The 20,552-nt window shown below is 38.5% G+C and overlaps 1 protein-coding gene across 12 annotated transcripts in view; it reads left to right on the forward strand.

Moving 5' to 3' along the window:
* The window catches only part of LOC118432429 (microtubule-associated serine/threonine-protein kinase 2-like), a 70,718-nt gene that overhangs the window by 3,657 nt on the left and 46,509 nt on the right, over positions 1 to 20,552 (forward strand). Inside the window, exon 1 of one of the 12 annotated variants that reach the window (XM_035844002.1) lies at positions 11,404 to 11,502. The exons of 10 other annotated variants lie outside the window; for them this stretch is intronic. In XM_035844002.1, the coding sequence (XP_035699895.1) occupies positions 11,419 to 11,502 (84 nt within the window). In that variant the 5' untranslated portion in view covers positions 11,404 to 11,418. Of the gene's footprint in view, positions 1 to 11,403; positions 11,503 to 14,193; positions 14,318 to 20,552 lie in introns of those variants that run through there. One more of the 12 variants, XM_035844003.1, reaches the window with a different exon arrangement.

Here is a 20,552-nt window from a genome sequence, read left to right on the forward strand (position 1 = left end):
CAAGTCTGTGTATTTGAGCCACACAGAACAATGAAGCCAGGAGTGAAAGCCGAGAAAAATCCCGCGCTGCCAGCAATGGCCCTGTGTGCTCGTGACTGGTGCGATTCGCAAAGCCTTCCCCTGCAACCGTGCATTTAGTAAAGCTCCAATATCCCTCTCACAGTCATATGTCCGAAGGCAAGGATTGGCTGAAAGAACGTTAAATATACACCCATTTATAAGACGTACGGGTGGGATAGTCTTGGATTTATGTAATGCAAGGTTGTGTCATGTATGTGCATGTGTTTCCTTAATGAAAGCAATTTTGCTAGAATTTTATTTTAGCTTTCATACAAAATAGATCATCATGTTTGTATTCAGCATCAAATGCGTGAGTGTGCATGTGTGAGTGTGATTGAAGACCGAGTCGTTACCATACATATAGGCGTACATTTTCCTGCGGAAGGTGTCGCGGAATATTTGATTCGCCCCATAAGTTCGTCACGAGATGCTGAGTGCGACCCAGAAAGCCACTTTACCGTTGGCAAGAGGCGTGACTGCGAGCACATTTTTATTGGATCCCCTTGAGTCATTACCTAGTAAGGCAGGAAATGCTACAAGGTGGGCTTACCGGTTTCAGAATATCAGGTAGAAAGTGTACTCATAAGGTCATATGGTGTAAGTGACTTTTGTTGAATCCGTGACTTGCGTTGTTTGTCACAACTATAATACAGGTGCGTAAAAACATTCTTCCCATGAATTCTCCCTGTCAGCATTTTTTAATTAAAGATGAAAACATGAGTAGTGCTGTCTCTCTCTCACTACCATTTTGTCAATCACTTTGATGCATGCTCCCCAGGAAAATTTCAAACTTGTTATCCCTGCATGTATGACACTGTTTCCTGCATTTTGAAGGACAAATGTCTAATGACTTTGTCTTCATTCTAGTATTTCATCACTTTTGAACTTGAATGCCAGTTGGAAATGTGTGAAGTTTTGATTTTAATCTAGTCAAGGGGGGCAGAGAATTGAGAAATTTTTGCCCGTCCCTAACAACAAAATTTCGTGCAGGGACAGAAGGATGGACTCTGGAGAGAGCCACGATTCTCGGTGAAATCAAGGCAATAATTGAACTTCCCTCAGAAAATAGATTGAACGACTGGAGTGCGAATTTCATTTCCGAGGAAAATCGCGCTCTACTGTAATTTCGTGTCCTGCATCGTTCATCAACGGTCCGTGACGGATTAGGTACCGCACGCGCTAAGGGATTGGACAAGGCAATAATAGTATGAAGGACACTCCATCATATAAAGAATATTAGGTTAGTTTCAATGTGTTTTTCATGACGTTCCAAAGAGGTGTAACCATGATTTTCTGCCCGGGAAAATCGATAGAGAAGTAGCCATTCCAACTGCATTCAAGGACAAATCTAAATTGCAAGTTGGTTTCAGGTTTGAAATTGCTCTGAATCCAATTTTCTCCAGCAGACTATGTTATAGCTGTTGCTACTCCTTTCTGAGTACAGTAAAAAAGATTTTGCATGTTTTAAGTAGACATTACATTGTTCACACAGCAGAAAGGTAGTCTACCTGACGCGTCTTTGGACTCAAAAAGTCATTTCCCACTGGAGTACGATCACTGCACGATTTTAGAGGGATCGACTGTTGTTTGCAGGTCACAGAACCTTGTCCAATGTAATGGTGGATTTTCGGACAGAGAACTTGAGGTCTCAAACTCAGGGTTCGGCTCTAAAATTGGCCCAAAAAAAGATTTGTCAGTTTTTGTCAAAGAATGTTGTTACTGGCTACATTTCTCAAACCTAATTTGGTTTGTACTAGACACAAAATACACCAGCTTTAGTGGTTATTAATAGGTCCATACATTGCATTACACTACAGTACAGACACATGGAAAGTTGGGAACTCACATGTAAGTGTTACAACATAGACTTGTGTACAGTGTAATCTTGTGCATACATGTATGTGTGTGTTTAGACACTGGACAGGGTACAACAAGTTTGTAAAATAAACTGTCCCTATAGGGCCAGTATTTCAGGTCATTTCCACTGGCCCAGGGAACAACTTTTCATTGGCCCAAAGTTTCAAAACATTCCTCCGATTTCCGTCTGCATTTCAGTCAAGAAATGCACTTAAAAATGTATATATACAGACAAGCAGGCTAGAAGACCAATGATTATGCATAGAAAATGGTAATGACCCAATTGGGCAAGTACGCTGTAACATTTATTGGCCCAATGGGCTTTTCCACTGGCCCAAGGCCATAGGGCTATTGAACTGGATTTTCCTGATGTAGGTATAGACTTGAGAAACAAAACCACTGTTATGTTAAAATAATTTTTGTCCATATCAATTGTTTTTGTCGAGGCTTTTCCTCACTCTTCGGTGATCCTCAGGGCTTTGTACATCTGTCATGTCTTTTGAAAGTAAAGTGGGTGTGGCCATGTGTTACCATAGTAATTAAGACATCTGCCATGAGAACATAATTTGAACTGAATTCTAGTCAGTGTTTTCCATTGGTACTTTTTAAAATGCATACTTTATGATACAACACATGACAAAAATGTTCAGACCATTCGAACATGAAAGCCGCTGTTACACAGTTGATGAGTTTAGGCGATATTTGTCGATAGCTTGAAGGTCAGCGAATAAAAAAATTGTAGAGACGAGCGTATTAATTGAAAATTTACCTCACTACACTGGACGGGGCTGGGGACTTGCAAAGATCGGTTGATCTCTACAGATCTTGTGATGAAAGAAAGAACACAAGACGTACATTGCTTCTGAAAATATCATTTAGAGCTGGCAGACTCGACATAATAAGTTGTGTGACAGGGGAAGTATACTATAAATCATTGTAGTCTCAGAGTTTAGTTCTACATTTCTTCTCGAATGTCTGTGACAAACACTGAAAACATGAGTGGTCTAGTCTGGGAAGAACCCTGATATAAATGATTTTTCTTCTGAAAGGCAGTACTGTACATCAAATGAATATTGATGATCTGAAGGTCTTGTGCAGAGTTGTGACATGTGTGCCCTGGGCATTAACAATGGTCTGTGCCTGTGAAGACATTTGTATGCTAAGAGTCAGGGGATGTAATAAGGGGACGGTCCTGACCAATCCTGACCCTGTGATGTCATCAGGACATCTGGCGGCTCCTCTCCCAGCAGATGTTGGGACGGAGACGTCCTCACACTTACAGTGTACGTTAGCAGCAAACTGTCAGAAAACAACCAGCCAGGATATGACTAAAGGTATGTGTGGGGAGACAGACCTCTTCCATGGGAAATGTACAGAATGTCTGGTTTAGAAGCTCAGAGTTACAGTATAACTATAAGTGATAACATTGAAAACTTATAATGACATGTAAGACACCATCATTTCGTCATTAGTAATAGTACACATGAAGCCCTGAGGCAGTAACAGTATTCAGTGCTTGCGTTCCTTTATCATAAAGTTTTTGTAGAATTGATGGTTGTTGAAGTATTTAGAAATTGTTTTAAAAAGTAGCTTTCCTGTAGCAATGTATAACTTGTGCAATGGTCCCAAAAGTTTTAAGTAACCAAATTCATGCCATCTGTCACCATTGCATTCTCTAGTACAAAACAGACTTTTATATTCGCATAGACATTTTTTTTATTACATGTAATGATCTAATACAATGCTATCTCTGGTGGAATGATTCCATTACAATGGTTAAAATGTTTGGTATTGGTCTTATAATAAAAGTTATAATGAATTTTATATCAGTTAGGGGCCATCATAGTTTAAAGCTCTCCTGGGACTTTGCTTGCTCGGATATCTCATTGTTAGGCTGTCAAGCACAGATGTTTTCTCCCAGTCCGTGTTTACATCCAGACATTGAACTTTACCCTGTTAGACTGAAGTTAATGTGTGCTGAGAAAAGAAACAAACCTGTAACGGCAGACCAGCAAATGTTGATGTTTTTTGGGGACAATGGTGAAATATTTGTCCAATTTGTGGTCCTAATTACTGTAGAATGTTTGGGTAATATATCTGGTTGTCTGCAAGTGGTGGTCCAACTGCAGCCGTAAGAATGCCGAGGCCTGACAACATTGTAAGTAGTAACTTGTGTTGACAAGTGTTCTTCAAATTAGAGACTTGTATTTCAGTCAAAGCTCTGAATGTAATTTATATCTTCAAGTGTGTCTAGAAATACATGTAGTAGCATTTGTGAGTATGTCATGCCTTTTCATTGTCAAATTCATGGCCATGTTTTTTGACAGTTAAATGTTTTATTGTAGGTTGTAGTCAGATTTAATGAAAAAAAAATGTTGGTTTGTTATTGTTCAGTATAGGTTTCCCATGATTGCTTGTATCTAGCAGACCTATTGTCTACAAATTGACAAAGAATTGACTATATTAGTACTATAATTACATTCATGTTGATTTTGGAAAATTAGGGATTTAGTGGGCAAAATTACATCCTACATATAGCAATCCAGCTGTTCAATGTAAACAAGCACAGCTTATAACTTAATGATGATAGAAGTGAACAATTACATTTTTCATTATATCATGCCTCGTGCCTGTATTGTAGATAGTATCCCTGTATGGTTCACGTGTTACCTACATGTACATAACCTCAGTCATGGTCGATGACTCATGCTTTCTCCTGACATTTGGTTACAACTAACGCACATCCATCCATGGTGATTCACTACTAGTACTAAGCCTGCTAAGTCCCTGTGCATTTGCCCGCCATACCATCACACTGTGAAAGCACGGACTCCATTGTTCTCCACTCCTCGTAAAACTTTCGCGAGTGCGTCCCGATGAGGCGTGTGGTTGATGAAAACGCGTAGGCGGCGGTGGCGGCAACGACGCAGGTATTCCGCCCGCAAGTCATGGTACCCGAGCAGGCAATTTCACCCCATGCCCGGAATACTGGAAGTGGAGTCCAGTCTATCCATTGTAAGTACGGATTTATAGGAGTGTTTTAAGGCGGCACTTTCACTTCTTGGACAGGTTTTTAGCGGTGATTGATAGGTGCCATTGCCATAAGCCTAGGCAAGGGCAGCAGAAAGGGCAGGAGTGTATTAAGCTCAGAAAAGGGCATTGATTTCTATCGGAATTCAATACGTCTCCATACATTACTGGGAAGGGGGAAATGGCTTCTTGCCTTCCTTCAGCTGTGTAATATAAATGAGTTCTAAATTCTATTCATATTTGAGAAAGAAAATTTTGGAAAGACATTGGATGTAGTAAAATATATTGCAATTGCAGTGCATACAACAAGGTATATTATTTTATAGAGATTGAAGACCATCTTTTATTACAAAGGAAGATACCTGTATTAATATCCATCTAGACATTGTTATGATCATCTTACACTCACTCACTATCATCTTCATAAAAGAAAGTCTTGACTTTGAGTTATTGGTAGATAGAAAGCACCATATCTATATTTTATATGTGCATACTTTGTACAGAAAAGGAAACTCATTTTACTTGTACATGTATATTAAATGTATACTTTAACCCACAGATGCCCTTTATATAACTTGTTTTTGTAAAAAAAATGTCTGTTCCTAATTGCTTTGGTTTTAACACGTGCTTGATTTGATATTCCTTGGAGAAATCTTGTTGTGTAACTTGTTTTCGCAGTATGACAAAAAAGTTTATTGCTTGAAGGGAATTTGGGGTATGTACAATGGTACAGAAAATTCAAGTCTAGGTCGGATCCAGGGTTCGGACCCGAACTTGGACCTGATTATAGCAATACAGTTGTATAGTGTAATGTTTGCCTATTGACTTTTCCTCAGCTTATAATTATATTCAACAAACAACAATCATGCTGTTGCCATGATGTCGCATCATGATATCATGATGTTTTCTGTCTTGTTTAATCTGAATTATAAGGATTTCTTTGAATTGTACATGAAAGTCATAGATCCAGATCAAAGCTGATGGATACAATCTTTGTTTTTCCTTAGACTTGAATTGGTCTTTTTAGCAATATATTTTTCTTTGAACATGAAAGGCCCCTTTGAACCTCAAACATACATGCACATTCAGGGCTCGAAATACTGGGTGCATGTGCACCCAGGTGCACCCAAAATTGGAGCTGTGCACCCAAGTATTTTCAGGGTGCACCCAAACATCTTCTTACGTTTATGTATGTAAAGATGTCAAAGTATACTAGTATACATCATATTCTTGACATCTAAGTGTTAGAAAGATAATATAAATGTCTGTCATGGTACTTGTTTATGAATTTGATAACTTGTAACTAAGTTTTATTATTAGGTTATTATTTAAATTTAAGTGGTGCACCCAAAAATTTTTTGGTGCACCCAATTTTTTACGCTGGGTGCACCAGTGCACCTAATCCCAAAAATGAATTTTGAGCCCTGACATTGCATCTGAACAAGTCACATATATTTGATTACCCTTGAGGTAAAGTATTTTCTTTGATAAGACATAGGTATGATGTTGCATTATGTTGCAGTACTGATACAACCTGCTAGATGGCAGTTTTGTCATGTCGCATAGATCTGCAATACAAGATAAGAAGGTTTTATCAGTATATCATATGGCTGAGATGTTGAGTCATGGTATCTGCAATGCATATTCTGCCATAAGACTATCAAGTAGCAAATCTTGAAGAAAAAGAGTTAAAGGTTATTTTTCATGTAGAAATTAATAAAAAACAATACTGGAACCTTTACATTTTTTATCATCAGCAGTCTGACCATTTCCAAAAATTATCCACTTGCTTGAGTAGCTATTAAATTGCATGTCTTAGTACCTGGATGTCTAACCTTCATTGACATATCATTAGAAATCTTTCAAATGTGTAAAAAATATGTTATTTAGCACATGGAGATTGTACCTAACAGTGATACTAGTCTTAGTATAATTGTTCTTTGTTTTCTGAACTGTCATAGTGTTTTTATTCAGAAGTCTTCAAAGGCCTTGATCAAACATGCATATCCACCAATGCTTCCACTTTCATCATGCCACTCTATGGTCGACCTACGGAACCTCTATCTACCAGACCAGAGTTGATAATATCCATCATTGGAGTGTCAGTTCAAATTCAACTAACTGGAACGTAGTCTAAAGATTACCCGTGACCTGTCTCCGTCCCCCTGTAGACCTGAAGCGTGCCTGCCCATTCCAATGCAGCCGGTATCATTACCATTCCACGTACATTCCCAGTCAATCAGCCCACGGCATGATTTGTCTACCTAACTGGCAATAAAGCTTTTACCCTGGGTTAGAACCTAATTTACTCGCCGGCTATTGGAGAGAGACACTCGATCTCAAACAACACACGACAGGGAGAATAGGAGGCAAGGTTTGCCGTATCGTTGAGGATTCGTCAATGTCACTTCCGTGCCTACGGGGCTTTATGTCATTGGAAGGTTGATTAGGAGTTTTTTGAGAGGCCAGGCTGCTTGGTTTATTATGCGGCAGCACAAGGAGAGATTACCGGGACGTCTTGTGACAGCGCGGCGAGAGAGATAAGGAACGAGACGCGGAGATGGCAGCGTACTGTCAGTGTTGTCTCGGTCGCCATCCAAGGTCGCCCCCTCCCAAACCAAAATGGAGGCGACGCCTGCTCGCTATAGTAGGTTGTTTTCGTACTTATCGTAGATATACAAACGTATGCCATATTTTTTTCAGATGTTGGTATTGAAGCTCTTTCTGTCCATTGCCACTCTTACCTTGCCATATGGGATATCCACTGTATCAGATATGTTGTATAATAATTAATATCTATGAATTAATCTTTACAATTTCGAAATTCGAATATATAGATTGGAAGAAACTAGATGTGGTTCTAAGCAACATACTTCATTACAACATTTTACATTGTACTGCAATACTACAATTATAACTCTACAATTATCATTATAATAATTATACAACAATGGCTTTAGCAAAAATGCAACAGGCTTGAAAAACAAAATCCCCATTACCTCATCGTTACGTGAGCTACAGTATAGCTAATGATGTTTCCTGTTTTTCCAAAATCTGACAGCAAGTTGTTGATTTGGGTCAGCGTAGAATGGGAGGCTAATTTGTGTTATCTAATTCTCTGATCTCAATTTGCTATAGTAAAATGAGATTCGTGTGGCCTGGTTTAGAGTTCTTCTATAGCATTATCTATATGAAAAAATCTCATAACTAGGATGATAATCATGCATTATGATGGATTACAATGGCCCTGTAAATATATTTCTTTTCATAGTGGTTCTATTTTACAGTAAGACTTGGAGGGGATAATATGCTTTTTGTGGTGTGAAGTTTGCATTTAAAACAGAATAACAAAACACATAAGTATTTGTGGAATTATGACTTTATGGAAAATCGCAACACTGATTTTACCACATAGCAAATCATAGATGAATGTACAGTAGTTATACTTTAAGAATGTCTATGGTTTGTAATGTGTATATTGTATGTATTAGCAGTCCTTCCCGTATGTGTGTTAAGCAACTGTGTTTTTCAGACATTAAATCCTGTTGCATCGATCTTTACTAAGATTTATTCCCCATAGGAGCTGATATACATTCATGGCTAGTTACACTTCCAGTGTAATTTATACACCCTTCCAGTCTAATTGTACCAGGAGGATCGGCCTGCCTTGCTACATTCATCTTCAGTTTGCAGAGACAAACAAAATGACCACTAGTTGACTGTTAAAGCATGGGCAGAATTTAAGTTTTCTCTTTATGGTAGACCCCTCCAATTTATTTATTTATTTCTTTTTTTTTCATTTTAAAGGACATACATGGAAAGGACAAGATGAAAACAAGTCGTAGGGAAGAGAACTTGGTTACCAATGTTCCAGTCTAGCATTATTGTTTTGTACATCAGAACCAAGAATTTAAATTGATTTGTCCCAATATCACTTCAGATTTTATTTGTGTGTTAGTGTTGAGAAATATCATAGTGTGGTACCGTAACAATAGTACTAGGCTTGTAAAATGTGTTGCCACATTGGCTACAAACATGTATGTGGCCTACATTTTGTATGTATGTAGTTTGATCATTATTATAGTATTAATAGCTTTCGAAAATACCAAGGTATGTTTGAGAACACTCTTGGACACAAGATTAGGACATTTCTGCCCTTAACTATTCTCCAAGCAGAGGCTGAGTCGCGGAGATATTGTTGTAGTCGGGATTTTACCGGCTTGCTACTCTCCTGGGAGACTCAACCTCTGCTTGGAGAATAGTCCTTTACCAACTCGGCCCAGTCAACTCGGGGAAACACCCTGGTCAACTGGGCCAAGGCTGACTTGACCAGGGCGTTGGTTTGTTTGTTTGTTTTATTTGGATCTCCATGTATTAGTGACACTAAATGTTGGTAAACGGCTGAAACATTCACCATCCCATTCTTATCATTGACAGATCTCAAATGCATCGACATGATAGATACTGCTAGGCATCCTTCAGTCTATAGTTGCTGTGTAACATCCCAAGTGATTACTGTATGTGTACGTGCTTATACTAGTTATAGCCCACTCTCTGTGAAGGGTTAGAGGATTCCCTGAATGCCACTGGCCATCCAGCACCAAGTGTTGTCCACTGCACACATTCTGACCACTGGGTGGACATTCCTTCAATATGTAGTTTGGTCCGACCACATGGCCGACCCTTCACCGCGGCATGCGTCCAATCTGTCCATCATTGGGAAGTATGTGTGAAGTCTGTCAGTTGAACCCCCCCCCCCCCCCAAAAAAAACATACTCCTAAAGCATTGCTGATTTCAGAGTTATACTGTAAGTCACAAAATCTTTGCAATGGTTTAATTTTTACAATTATCACAGTAACCTCTTTACTAATCATGACATCCCTGAATAGGTATTTCCATTTATGTGTATACAAAATGTACATAAAACAACTACAACAGAACTGTTAAAACTATGAACTTACATTAAAAACACTGTGAAAACCTTCTTATATGACACGGAATTAAGTCCCTCCCAAAATAAATCAATTTCCTGTAACACAACCTCAAACTTCACTTTCCTGTTATATTGACTGTCATAATGAATTGTCACTTGTAATTAAGTTTTATGACTGATGCGATGGGCATCTGACTGAAGCAATCAACTTGAAAACATAGTCTAAGAAGTAATAAAAGCCTTGGTACACACATCTTTCAGGGAGGGAATTTACATGTAGTCAGGTACACATTTTTCTCCCAGTCCCAGCCATCTATTTTGATTTTGACTTAAAAGTTTCAAACACTCTAATTTTTGTCTACCACTACCATAAAACTCAGAAGAATAGTGATTTACGAAACGTTGTGAGACAATGTCAAGCTACCCGGTACTGCAGATATTGCTCTTGTTAAGTATGATAATGATATATATCTTGAAGGCCAAAAGCAAAGATGGCCCAATTGTATTGTAAAGGTTTGGTGGCTTGTTGCCATGACTCCATGCCCCTTTGGAGAGGATTAATTTTGAGCTCCACTCAGTTCTTGATTACTTTGGCAACATTCCAATACATTCAAGGCTCCAAATACTGTTTTCTGCTATATCATTATCAATGTAACATTTAAAACAACCTGTACCAGACAAATTAGATGTATACCTGCAACACTTCTTTCAGTCGTCATCAAAACCACACCTAACAACTTACTATTTTGTCTGTGTTATTTTCTAGGATGAATGCAAAGCATTTTGGGCCACTTAGTAGACTGACTCTGTGTTATCCTAGTTTTCAGAGCTGGTTTTAGCATGGACCAGTGCAGGTTAGGTGCAGATAGACATCACAAATACCTGCAGATACAATTTCACCAGCACTAGCCAGTGGTATTTTGACTTTGAGCCCTGAATTGCCAATGTTACCATTTAGGCTTTTTATGAAACTTTTGTTGGCATGTGTGTACAAAAAATTATTGTACAGGTACATCCATACAATATGTGAGGAGTTGCAAAAACTTAATGATAACATAAAGTCTTGTCATAATATATCAGCATCTAAGCTAGCATTAGTAGCAGTCAACATTTTTAATTCGCTGAATGCTGAGATATATCATCGCAGCTTCAGTAAGCTGCTTTCAAAACATCTGATGCCTAATCCATCATAAAAACAAGAAGTTAGGTATTGTAAGTGTAACAGGAACCCATTGCACAGGCATGACTGTAAATTGTAATGTACAGCAACATGGTACTACAACAAAAGGAATGTAAGGAAACACCCATGCGTCATGCAGTCCAAGTTCCCTGCCTTGTCTAACACCATATGTACGTAATGAACATTTATGCTTTGCTAACATGCCTTGTTAGCTTAATCCGACGCTGGCATGACACACACGTATGTGTCTGAGCTATAATTAGCAGCGACCGTCATCAGTATGTTGTCGGGCTGTAGTGTCAGTTTAACTGTCACGTACATGTAGTACGTACACTGTTCAAACCCATGAGGATATAGATGTTGATAGCGTTAGCTTCCATTTCCCTACTTGGGGCCTTGTTGCACAGGGCCTTGAGAGGGAAGAAGAATGGAGAGTCTAAGGTAGGTGGTTGTCCTTCTCTGGAAATTCTAATTACATGATTGGCAGGTGGAATGATATTTTCCTCCTTTTTGGAGAACAAGTGTAACACACAACAGGATCTGGTGTTCTCCTGTATTATCTGGTAAAAATGACAATGTTTACAATCTTTCATCTCAAAATGTCCATATATGATTTCAGTATTGACTGGTATAGTCTTTGTCGACAACATTATCATTTTGTATCTGAATTTAAAATGGTATTAATTTTAACCATTAGAATAAGAATCTAGCATATGCATCTGAAATACTTACTTGCATTTGTAAATATTACAGTTGTTATGAAATTATCATAGTTCATGTACAGCTAGTGTACTTTCAGGATTTAGACATGTGCCTTGTATAATATTAATATCAATACTAATATAATACACATGTATGCAGCTTCAGCTGTTCTCCAAGTTCAAGGAGACAGTCGTGTTTAGAGGGTCACGACCTGTTGGACATAAATCATGATCTTATTTAGTGCTTGTGCATACCTGACAAGTTCAATGTTGCAGCATGTAGTGTTGTGTATTGTGTTGCTTTTACAGTAATTAAAAACATTACATTGTGGAAAACATAAACATAGTGACAACAATGAGAACTTTTCCTTATCAACCATATATATATGCATGCATTTATGGATAGAGTACTCATATGAGGCTAGATAGGTACTAGTACCAAGGTAAAGTTAACCCTGTTTTAGACAACTTCGTAGTTTAGTTGACTTTGTAGTGAACACGTTTAAAAGGAATTCAATAATCAATAATAGATACACAAAACAAATGTAATGTATGGTTAGTCAAGTCGGTATATCTAGACATTACCTCTTGCATTCATAACAATTGGTATGAATCTTTTACTACATTCATATTACTTTCGATTTCTTACTTATCCCACCTTTGTCAACGGCTCTGTTATCATCACATACCAGCTGAAGGGACGGTAGAAGATTTTATACCACGAGATATTAAAGCCAGTATTAACAGTCATAAAATGAAAGTGAAAGTGTAAAAATTCACCATTCTTTATGAAAGTGATAGTCATAAATATTGACCCCTTTGTTAGCTATTAGTTTTTATCACCTGAATGCCAATATCTCCTTGAAATTTTATGAGGCAGACTCGATGGTTTTAGCCCCTCTAGGCATGGCGTGTTGGGAATTGGCCATAAAACAGGTTTTAGTTCAGGTAGCTTGCCGGGGGCCTAAAACGTTAATTTTGCAGTTGGGTGGAGATAGGCCGGTAATTCTAAAGCTATGGTATAAGATGCTTGGAAGATGTGAAATCAAAAGCTTCAGATATTAGAAATCTGAAGCTTTGATATAAATTTTTATGATGGAACTTTTGGCATAATTTTTGTTTCAGGCATATATTTTTATTGATTGTATATCCTTTCTTATACTTGTATGCTTTTTTTTGCAGTCAGCCATAATTTTGAACTTGCTAAGTCATGATCACCAGTTTGAATTTTGCCATAATTCCTTATTTTTATTCAGTCCTATTCCCTCAATGTATTCTAGCGTTGTCTGTGGTTGCCTATGTATTTTGATGGCATGAACTGAGGAGCCACCTTGCAGTTGTAACATGTATTGCAGATGTATCATTCTTGAAGATGTCTAGGATCCTTTGAGAAGAAAAGCTCTGTCCAGCTGCAATGTTAGGCCAATGTGCATGGAGGCTCTTTTACCACCTTGGAATGTACAGCAGTATTGCTTATGCATTACATGTAGAAGTGCTAGAGCAATTGGAGTGAAGATGATACATTCATTTTCTTTTTCCTTAAATTTGAGTCGAAAGGAATAATTGAATGAATGGGGGAGCCTGGTATCAAACCTCTGCATGTTAAAGAACCCAACACACTTTTCAATAACAGTAGGGGAATGCCTTGTCTTGCTTGGGTAAAGATGTGAACCTAAATCTGTATATTGGACTAGTAATTAGTACTGGTATTAGCAATAAAAAAATGCATTATGCTCTGCTTACATGTAAATGTAAATGAATAGAAAATGACTGCTTTACCATAACTTTTCAGCTTACGTTTTGTACTTTTCTTATACCTTTAGCTTTACTGTTTATAACTCTGTATAGGTTGTATTTCCAGATATGCGGCTCTGTTATAAGGTTAATATATATCCACTATGGCTACCGGATGTGATTTTAATGAAGATGTGCTCTCTGCACACGTACAAGTCTCGGCATGGGGTAATATAGTCTTACATCACGGTCATGGTCGACTACCTGTATCCTGACCTCATCGTGGAGCACCTGCTCTCATACAGGTGTGGAATGTTGTTATTTCCCACCCCTCATTTGATATGCGGCGTCACATCAAGAAAAATGCGTCTGGAAGCCCTAATGTAGTCTTACATCATGACAGTGTTGTCGTTCTCGACACCCATCCGTTGAAGCCATCTTCCTCCGTCAATGTCAAACTCTGAAATCTCATTTCGCAGCCCAATGGCTGGAACGCAGCGGAAGTGTGCGCGGAATACCGTGGTGTAATCAGACGTACCCCCCTGGTAGGTAAGTTTATCGCAGTGTGTCCTCCCAGCCAAGACTCCTATTATCTCGGATAGCGCAGACTGGGGCGACCACTGGCTAATGGGTTGGTCCTATCCTTCCATTTGGAAGGATTTATTGATTGAGGACCAGATACGTAATCCACCCAGGGGTATAGAAGACAACAAATACTCCCTTTTAGCCACTCTGGGGTAGGTAGGACTGGTCGGTTCACTCTGAGGCAATGTTGTCCTGCAGAATCACACCAGCAAGGTGATAGAAGCTAGGCTGTTGAGGTAAGAAACCATACAATTCAGCAATTGTTGTAGTAACTTTATAGCAATATCATGCTTTCCTTTGATGTACATAAAGAAGATTTGCCACTTAAGACTAGTAAAAGACCATTCTGTGATATTTTCAGGGGTTTGGCTTTCTTCTTTTATTTTAGATCCCCCTTTTCCCTAAAATGTCTGCATTTTTGCTGTTTCTTAATATGTCTGCCTTAATAGTAACGATATTGCTGGTAGTCCGTGTTTCCTTAAATATTGTATGAAGCTATCTTATCGTATATTGGAACAGCTTTATGTACATGGAGCTCTTCTTGCTTTTACAATTACATGCAATCACATCAGCCTGCTCCATAATTATGGGGATTCAGGGTGGTCGTCAAATGGCTCAGACTTACATGAAAGACCTCTTAGTCTTACTTTCTTTTGTGTAATTTTTGGGCATTATATGAGTTTTTCACCCCAAGTTTCACATAAGTTCTTGACACACAAAAAAAAATTCCATTCTACCTAATGTGCAATAGTCTGAACATTCCATTGCTAATTCATGTTGCCTTAAGCAGCTGCTCATTAGCAAGTAATGGACTATAGTTACAAAAGCTGATGCTAACCATGTTGAATGGCTTCGACAGGTGAGGAAAGAATTTGTCGATCCAGATTTTTCCAGAAAGCTCTTACAAGTTTTTGGCACACAGCTTTGTAATTGGTAACTTCTAATGGTTGCAATGATATATAAAAAAATGACATTGCAAATGTGAAAGAGAAGAAAGTGGTCTCCTTATGGTGATTTTGTCTACCACAATTTAATCAATGTATTATAACAATCGGAAACAAATTTATGTAATATGCTTTCAGCTTTGAATAACCACTCAAAAAGCGAATGATTTACAGTTGAGTGATGCTGAAGAAGAGTGATGGATGTCACTCAAAACGTCTAGAAGTAAATCTCTGTTTTTTATCCAGTATTAGAGATTGAATTGTTTACTTGTTTAAGTGGATGTCTAACCTTCATAAACGATTTACAGTTTGGAAACTCTGGGTATGTAGCAAGGGTTGTGACTTCTTAATAGCATTTCTCAGTCGCTGAGCATAATTGGCTTTCTGGTGGTGCATTGTCCATAAGTCAGGCCTGGTCCTATGGTGCATTGCTAATAGCCATAATGGGTGCGGATGTGTGGGCATAATGGAATGAGCCAGGTGGGGAATAACGTGGGATGGAACATGGTCGGGAAATCTTACAAAGGTTGGGAGATGGTAGCAGGTGTCCTTTGTCAGTCTGTAGAGACAGTCAGTGATTTTTCATGCAAAATGGGTTTTAAGCATTTTATAGGAGAGAAATAGAAGGGGGTATAACTTTAAAGTGAAGACTAATGGTCAGTATTTTCGAACCATTTTCTATTTTGAAAAATCTGAAACAGGATTTTATTTTCAACATAAGAAAAAAAATGTTGCCTGGCACTGCAGCACCACTAATACTTAACCAGTCGTTGTCAACAAAACTTTCAGGCATTTCCAACTACAATTCTATGTGTATTAATTTATAATAATAATCTTTGGTATTGAGAACAAGGGTGTGGTACTTTCTGACAAGGCATTGATGATGTTTTCCCCTTGGTAGTATTCTTTTGATAAACATTAGTAATATTGCTTCTGGTACATTGAGAATATGGGTGGGGCACTTATTACATTGTATGAGTAGCCATTATTGATGTCTAATCTTCCTCTAGTGTTATTTGGCCAAACATTAGTAATATTGTTGCTTAGAACAAGTTACACATGTATATAGATGTATGAAAACTGAAGACAGGTTTTAGCAGGATGTTTCAGATGATAATGATGATGTTACGGAGCCAGACAGACAGATGGGCCCAGGTAGAGTGGAGCCAGCCTTCCTCATAAAAGATGCAGGGGCAAAACGCCCAAAATTGCTCTGTGTAATGCATGATCGTAGCTATATAATATGAACACAATCTTTCATCATCGTACTGTAGTGCAAGTAATGAAGACGTCAGAATTAATCTCAAGGGAGGTGGGGTATGGTAAGGGTTGTCAGTTTGAGAAATGTGGATGCTTTTTACAGGATTAGGGATGGGTAATCTGTTTTGAATGTCTCCTGTTGTTCAAGAATCACTCTGTAGATTTCAATCAATCTTTTTGGACAAGGCTATCATGAAAAACTTCTTAGAAGTGTTTGATCAAGAACTTTTGAGGGGGCTGTAGAAGGGTTTAAAAAAAGTGAATTAACGTCAACTCTCATTACTGGTTGCTATAAGATAGCCATAGTTGTTTTTTTTAATAGTGAATTCAAAGAATACGTATAGTTATTCCCAGGTACGTTGTGAAGGCCTTGATAGTGCCATTTTTTCATACGGTGAACTTAGGTTACTGGCAGAGGTATGAGACTTGTTGGTACTGTACATTCCAAGGTTCAACAAGTTTTCTAAAATTCACTTGTCCTATCGGGCAAGTACACAAAAAGTTTACTTGTCCGAAGTAACATTTCACTTGCCGGAAATTTGAGGATAAAAACTTTCTTTGTATTTTCACTTCCACCAGTAATGAAATTCTTTTACTATTGGCTCTATTTTCCTGTGTCGAACAATGCTTGATGCCATGACTGTAAAAGGTACAATGTCATGTATATCAAAATCTCACTCAGCGAAAAATCTTCCTTGCCTGATCAGTATTTTCACTTTCCCCGGACAGTCAGACTAGTGGACCCTGCATTCATAACCACACCCTATTATAGCTAGCACATCCTCATGTTAGAGGAAAGTTGTTTTCACCCATTGAAACTCCACCTAAATCTCCGAGGGCCCATCTTGACATGCAGAATATTGCGTATTTGTCTCAGGGCAGACAGACAAATTGCGGGGAAATTTCGCAAGGGGTGGAGGCCAGCCAACCGTGGACAACGCAGGCAGGACGCAACATCGATTGTACGGGATAAGATGAACTGGTTGACCTTTGTTTGGATGAAGGAAGGTGCTCGAAGGTCGTTTTGAATGAGGGTTGTTGGCAGACAGAGGTGTGATCTAAGGACAAGTCAGGAAATATCATATTCATAAGCTGATTTCTGTATGATGCAGTGTTCTCGCCCGGCCTTTTCAGCATGGCGGGCCCATCCACTGTGATTTGGATTCCTTATGCTGTGATTTTGGCCCCTATATGCTGTGACTTTGGTCCTTAATTATGCTATATTTAAACCGTTGAAGGGAACTGAAGGGTTGTTTTATAACAAAGGTAAAAAAAAACAATTTTGGCTTTATCTCACTAAATTTGGCCCTCAAGATGCAGGAAATAGTGGCTTTACTCAATATCCATCATCCTGAGGCTTAATGTCATTGAAAACATACAATTTTCATAAGGGATTGGACTTTGATAGATGTGCTTGTACCATCAGTTGTTACTGTGCCCAGAAATCAGACATTGCGGTGAAAGAGAGATGAATGCGTCCTATTATTTGGCGAGCGCTAACAAGAATATGAAAGTGAAGTCCAGAGAACTGTGATGAATTCGTTTCATTATATTTGTAAGCTCAGCACTAGTAGTACTCTATGTGCAACAATTCCACCAAGAGGGAAGAAAATAAGAGGCTATCAATTATATTTTGCTCATGAACATGAACTGCCTCCTATCCGATGATATGATATGATATAATATGATATGAACATTTACTGGCAAAATCTTCTCAATAAAAAAAAAAGGTACACCAGTCCTAGTTTTATAACCATGCAAAAATGCATGTAAAATTCACATCCATGCAAAAAAACGCATGTGGATTTAACAAAATTAAGAAAAAATAATTCCAAACTTAATCACATGAATGAAATAAAAAACATCACTGAATGAAAGAAAAAATGTATAGAAAAAAATATATGTTTCCACCCCCTTGTGGTCTTCTTTGGGACAGCCCTTGAGTTTGTCTTACCCCATCGTACACTGAAACAAGATCAGCACATTATCAGTTAATGAGATACATTCACACTACTACCGTTATACAAACCTAGACATCCAATCTTCATAGCTCTACTTATAATTATTGCCTCCAATAACTGCCGCTGGAATTCGGAAGAAACCAGCTGAGGGATTTGCCAGGAAACACAGAAGGAATTTTAGGCATCCTGGAACAGCCATTCCTAGGGTTGTGATTCAGGGCGTGTCTCGGCTTCAGGATCAAGGTAATAAGGTGGGGCCTTCGCTGGGTTCACTCCAAGTCGCCATCAAGGTTGGTAAGATATCGGGAGAAACCTTATCCTCGTATGTAGTACAGTCAGTTGATTATGATTGATTTCGGAAGGACCACTTTAGACTGATGAATAGCTAGCTCCGATATCGTATTGATTGAGAACAGATAGGTGCCGGAATTGATTGTGTTTATGATTCAGATATATCGTGTCCAGTTGATTTTAGTGTATTACCTTTGCAGGACCTTCTTTGGCTACCTATCGTTTGTATGACTTTGCCTCCAGATATTTTCTGTAGCATATTATAATTATATTTCAGCCATACCATATATGGTATGGTGAAATATATTGTATTCGTAATGTTTCTTTCTTTCTTTCTTTCTTTCTTTCTCCTGTCAAATCTTCAAATCGAATCATCTCCGTCGTTCCGAGACCGAATGACCTGAAATTTGGCACAAGAGTAGAGTGGGTCAATACCGAGGTGCTTTTTTCTCATTTTTTTCATATCTGCCTCTAAAATGATTTTATTGAAGTTTCAAGGTCACGTTTTGACCACAACGGTATATTTTGACCCCCTGTACCATTGAATTACAGTGGAATGACCTTAAATTTGGTGTAGATAGGCATTAGATAGTTGGTAAAATGATCCAATTAAAATTTTTGGCATGAACCAATTTCAAATTATTAATTTCTGCACTTTTCTGAGGGGAAATTGGTTTTCTTTCGGCCTTCTCCCGTGAACTCCCGTGACCCCAGAGCCCACAGGTGCCAGGTGCCAGCGGTCTGGGGAGAGCGAGAGTTAATTACTTTATGGACGCCAGCCAATCAGCGACGAGAAAGGCGAATGCTAGTTAATATTCATAAGCGGGGCCTTGCAATCCCGTTTATACACAAACAGATGCATATTACAGCCTTACAGTGGCCATATGTTACCCTGTGCCCGGTTTGAAATTGTAGTTTGTGAGGATTTGGAGTTCAGACAGGGTCATTTGAGCGGTAGCGGACGGTACGCGTGCATTGAACGTCAGAATACAAGTCTGTGTCGATGAATTTACCAACATTCCGCATGGCACTATCAATCATTTTTGGCAGATTTGACTTTGGGGGTTAGTTGAGACAATCGAGAAAATGTTACTTGGCAGAAAACGCGGGAAAATTGGACAGTTTGCGTTTAGTTTTGATACGTAAGTTTGACAGTGGCGAGAATGCATGTATTTTTTCCCAAACAAATGTAGGTACTTCTAACGTTAGTGTTGTTGTTGTTCTTTTTTGACGTAAACTTTGTACATTCAAATTGTAAGTAACTTTAAACTGCCAGAGTTTGAGCCCAACAAAACACTCTTAGTACCAGAGTATCACCACTGACCTCCGAAAAGAAACCCCCGAACAAGGTAGAAACTCCTATCCTCCAGGTCTCGCACGCTACGAGCAGGAAATTACAACACTCAGACAAGATTACGTCCGATGGCTGATTGCATACAAAGTAAAACAATTTAACAGTGGTATGCAGGGCATATACTTAACAAAGAATTCGAAGGAAAATGAAATATATAGATAAAGCCAAATCAAGTTAACTTGTTGGTCCTGGGATTTTTCAGAAAAGAAATGAAGCGACAGGGTCGTAAAATTCTTGTAAAAATTCGAGACGTCTCCGTTTATGTAATGGCTCGTACAAAACAAGAAGATTGAAGTTTTTAGCTTGAAAAAAAAAAACACCAACACACTCCTACTACACAACACCTGCACCTGCTTGACAATTATTGTTGTTTATTTATTGTTTATTAAGAAACCTTTTAGCCCTTACGGGCTAATCTTCCAAGGTTCAATCAACATGAATCAACATGACAATCAACATGAATACATATCCATTTTTAAAAAAATACAACAATCACAAAGTATTTACAATAGAGCACAGTGTCTAGAGGTCAAAGGTCTAGATGACAATGTTTGAGATGGCTTGTTTAAAACTGGACAATGTACACAGTGCCTTAATGTCAGATGGCAATGAGTTCCAGAGCATAATTGCTCGGTACAAGAAGGTACGTTTTCCACTGTTT

The sequence above is a fragment of the Branchiostoma floridae genome, chromosome 15 (assembly GCF_000003815.2).
Source record: "Branchiostoma floridae strain S238N-H82 chromosome 15, Bfl_VNyyK, whole genome shotgun sequence".
NCBI classification, from domain to species: domain Eukaryota; kingdom Metazoa; phylum Chordata; class Leptocardii; order Amphioxiformes; family Branchiostomatidae; genus Branchiostoma; species Branchiostoma floridae.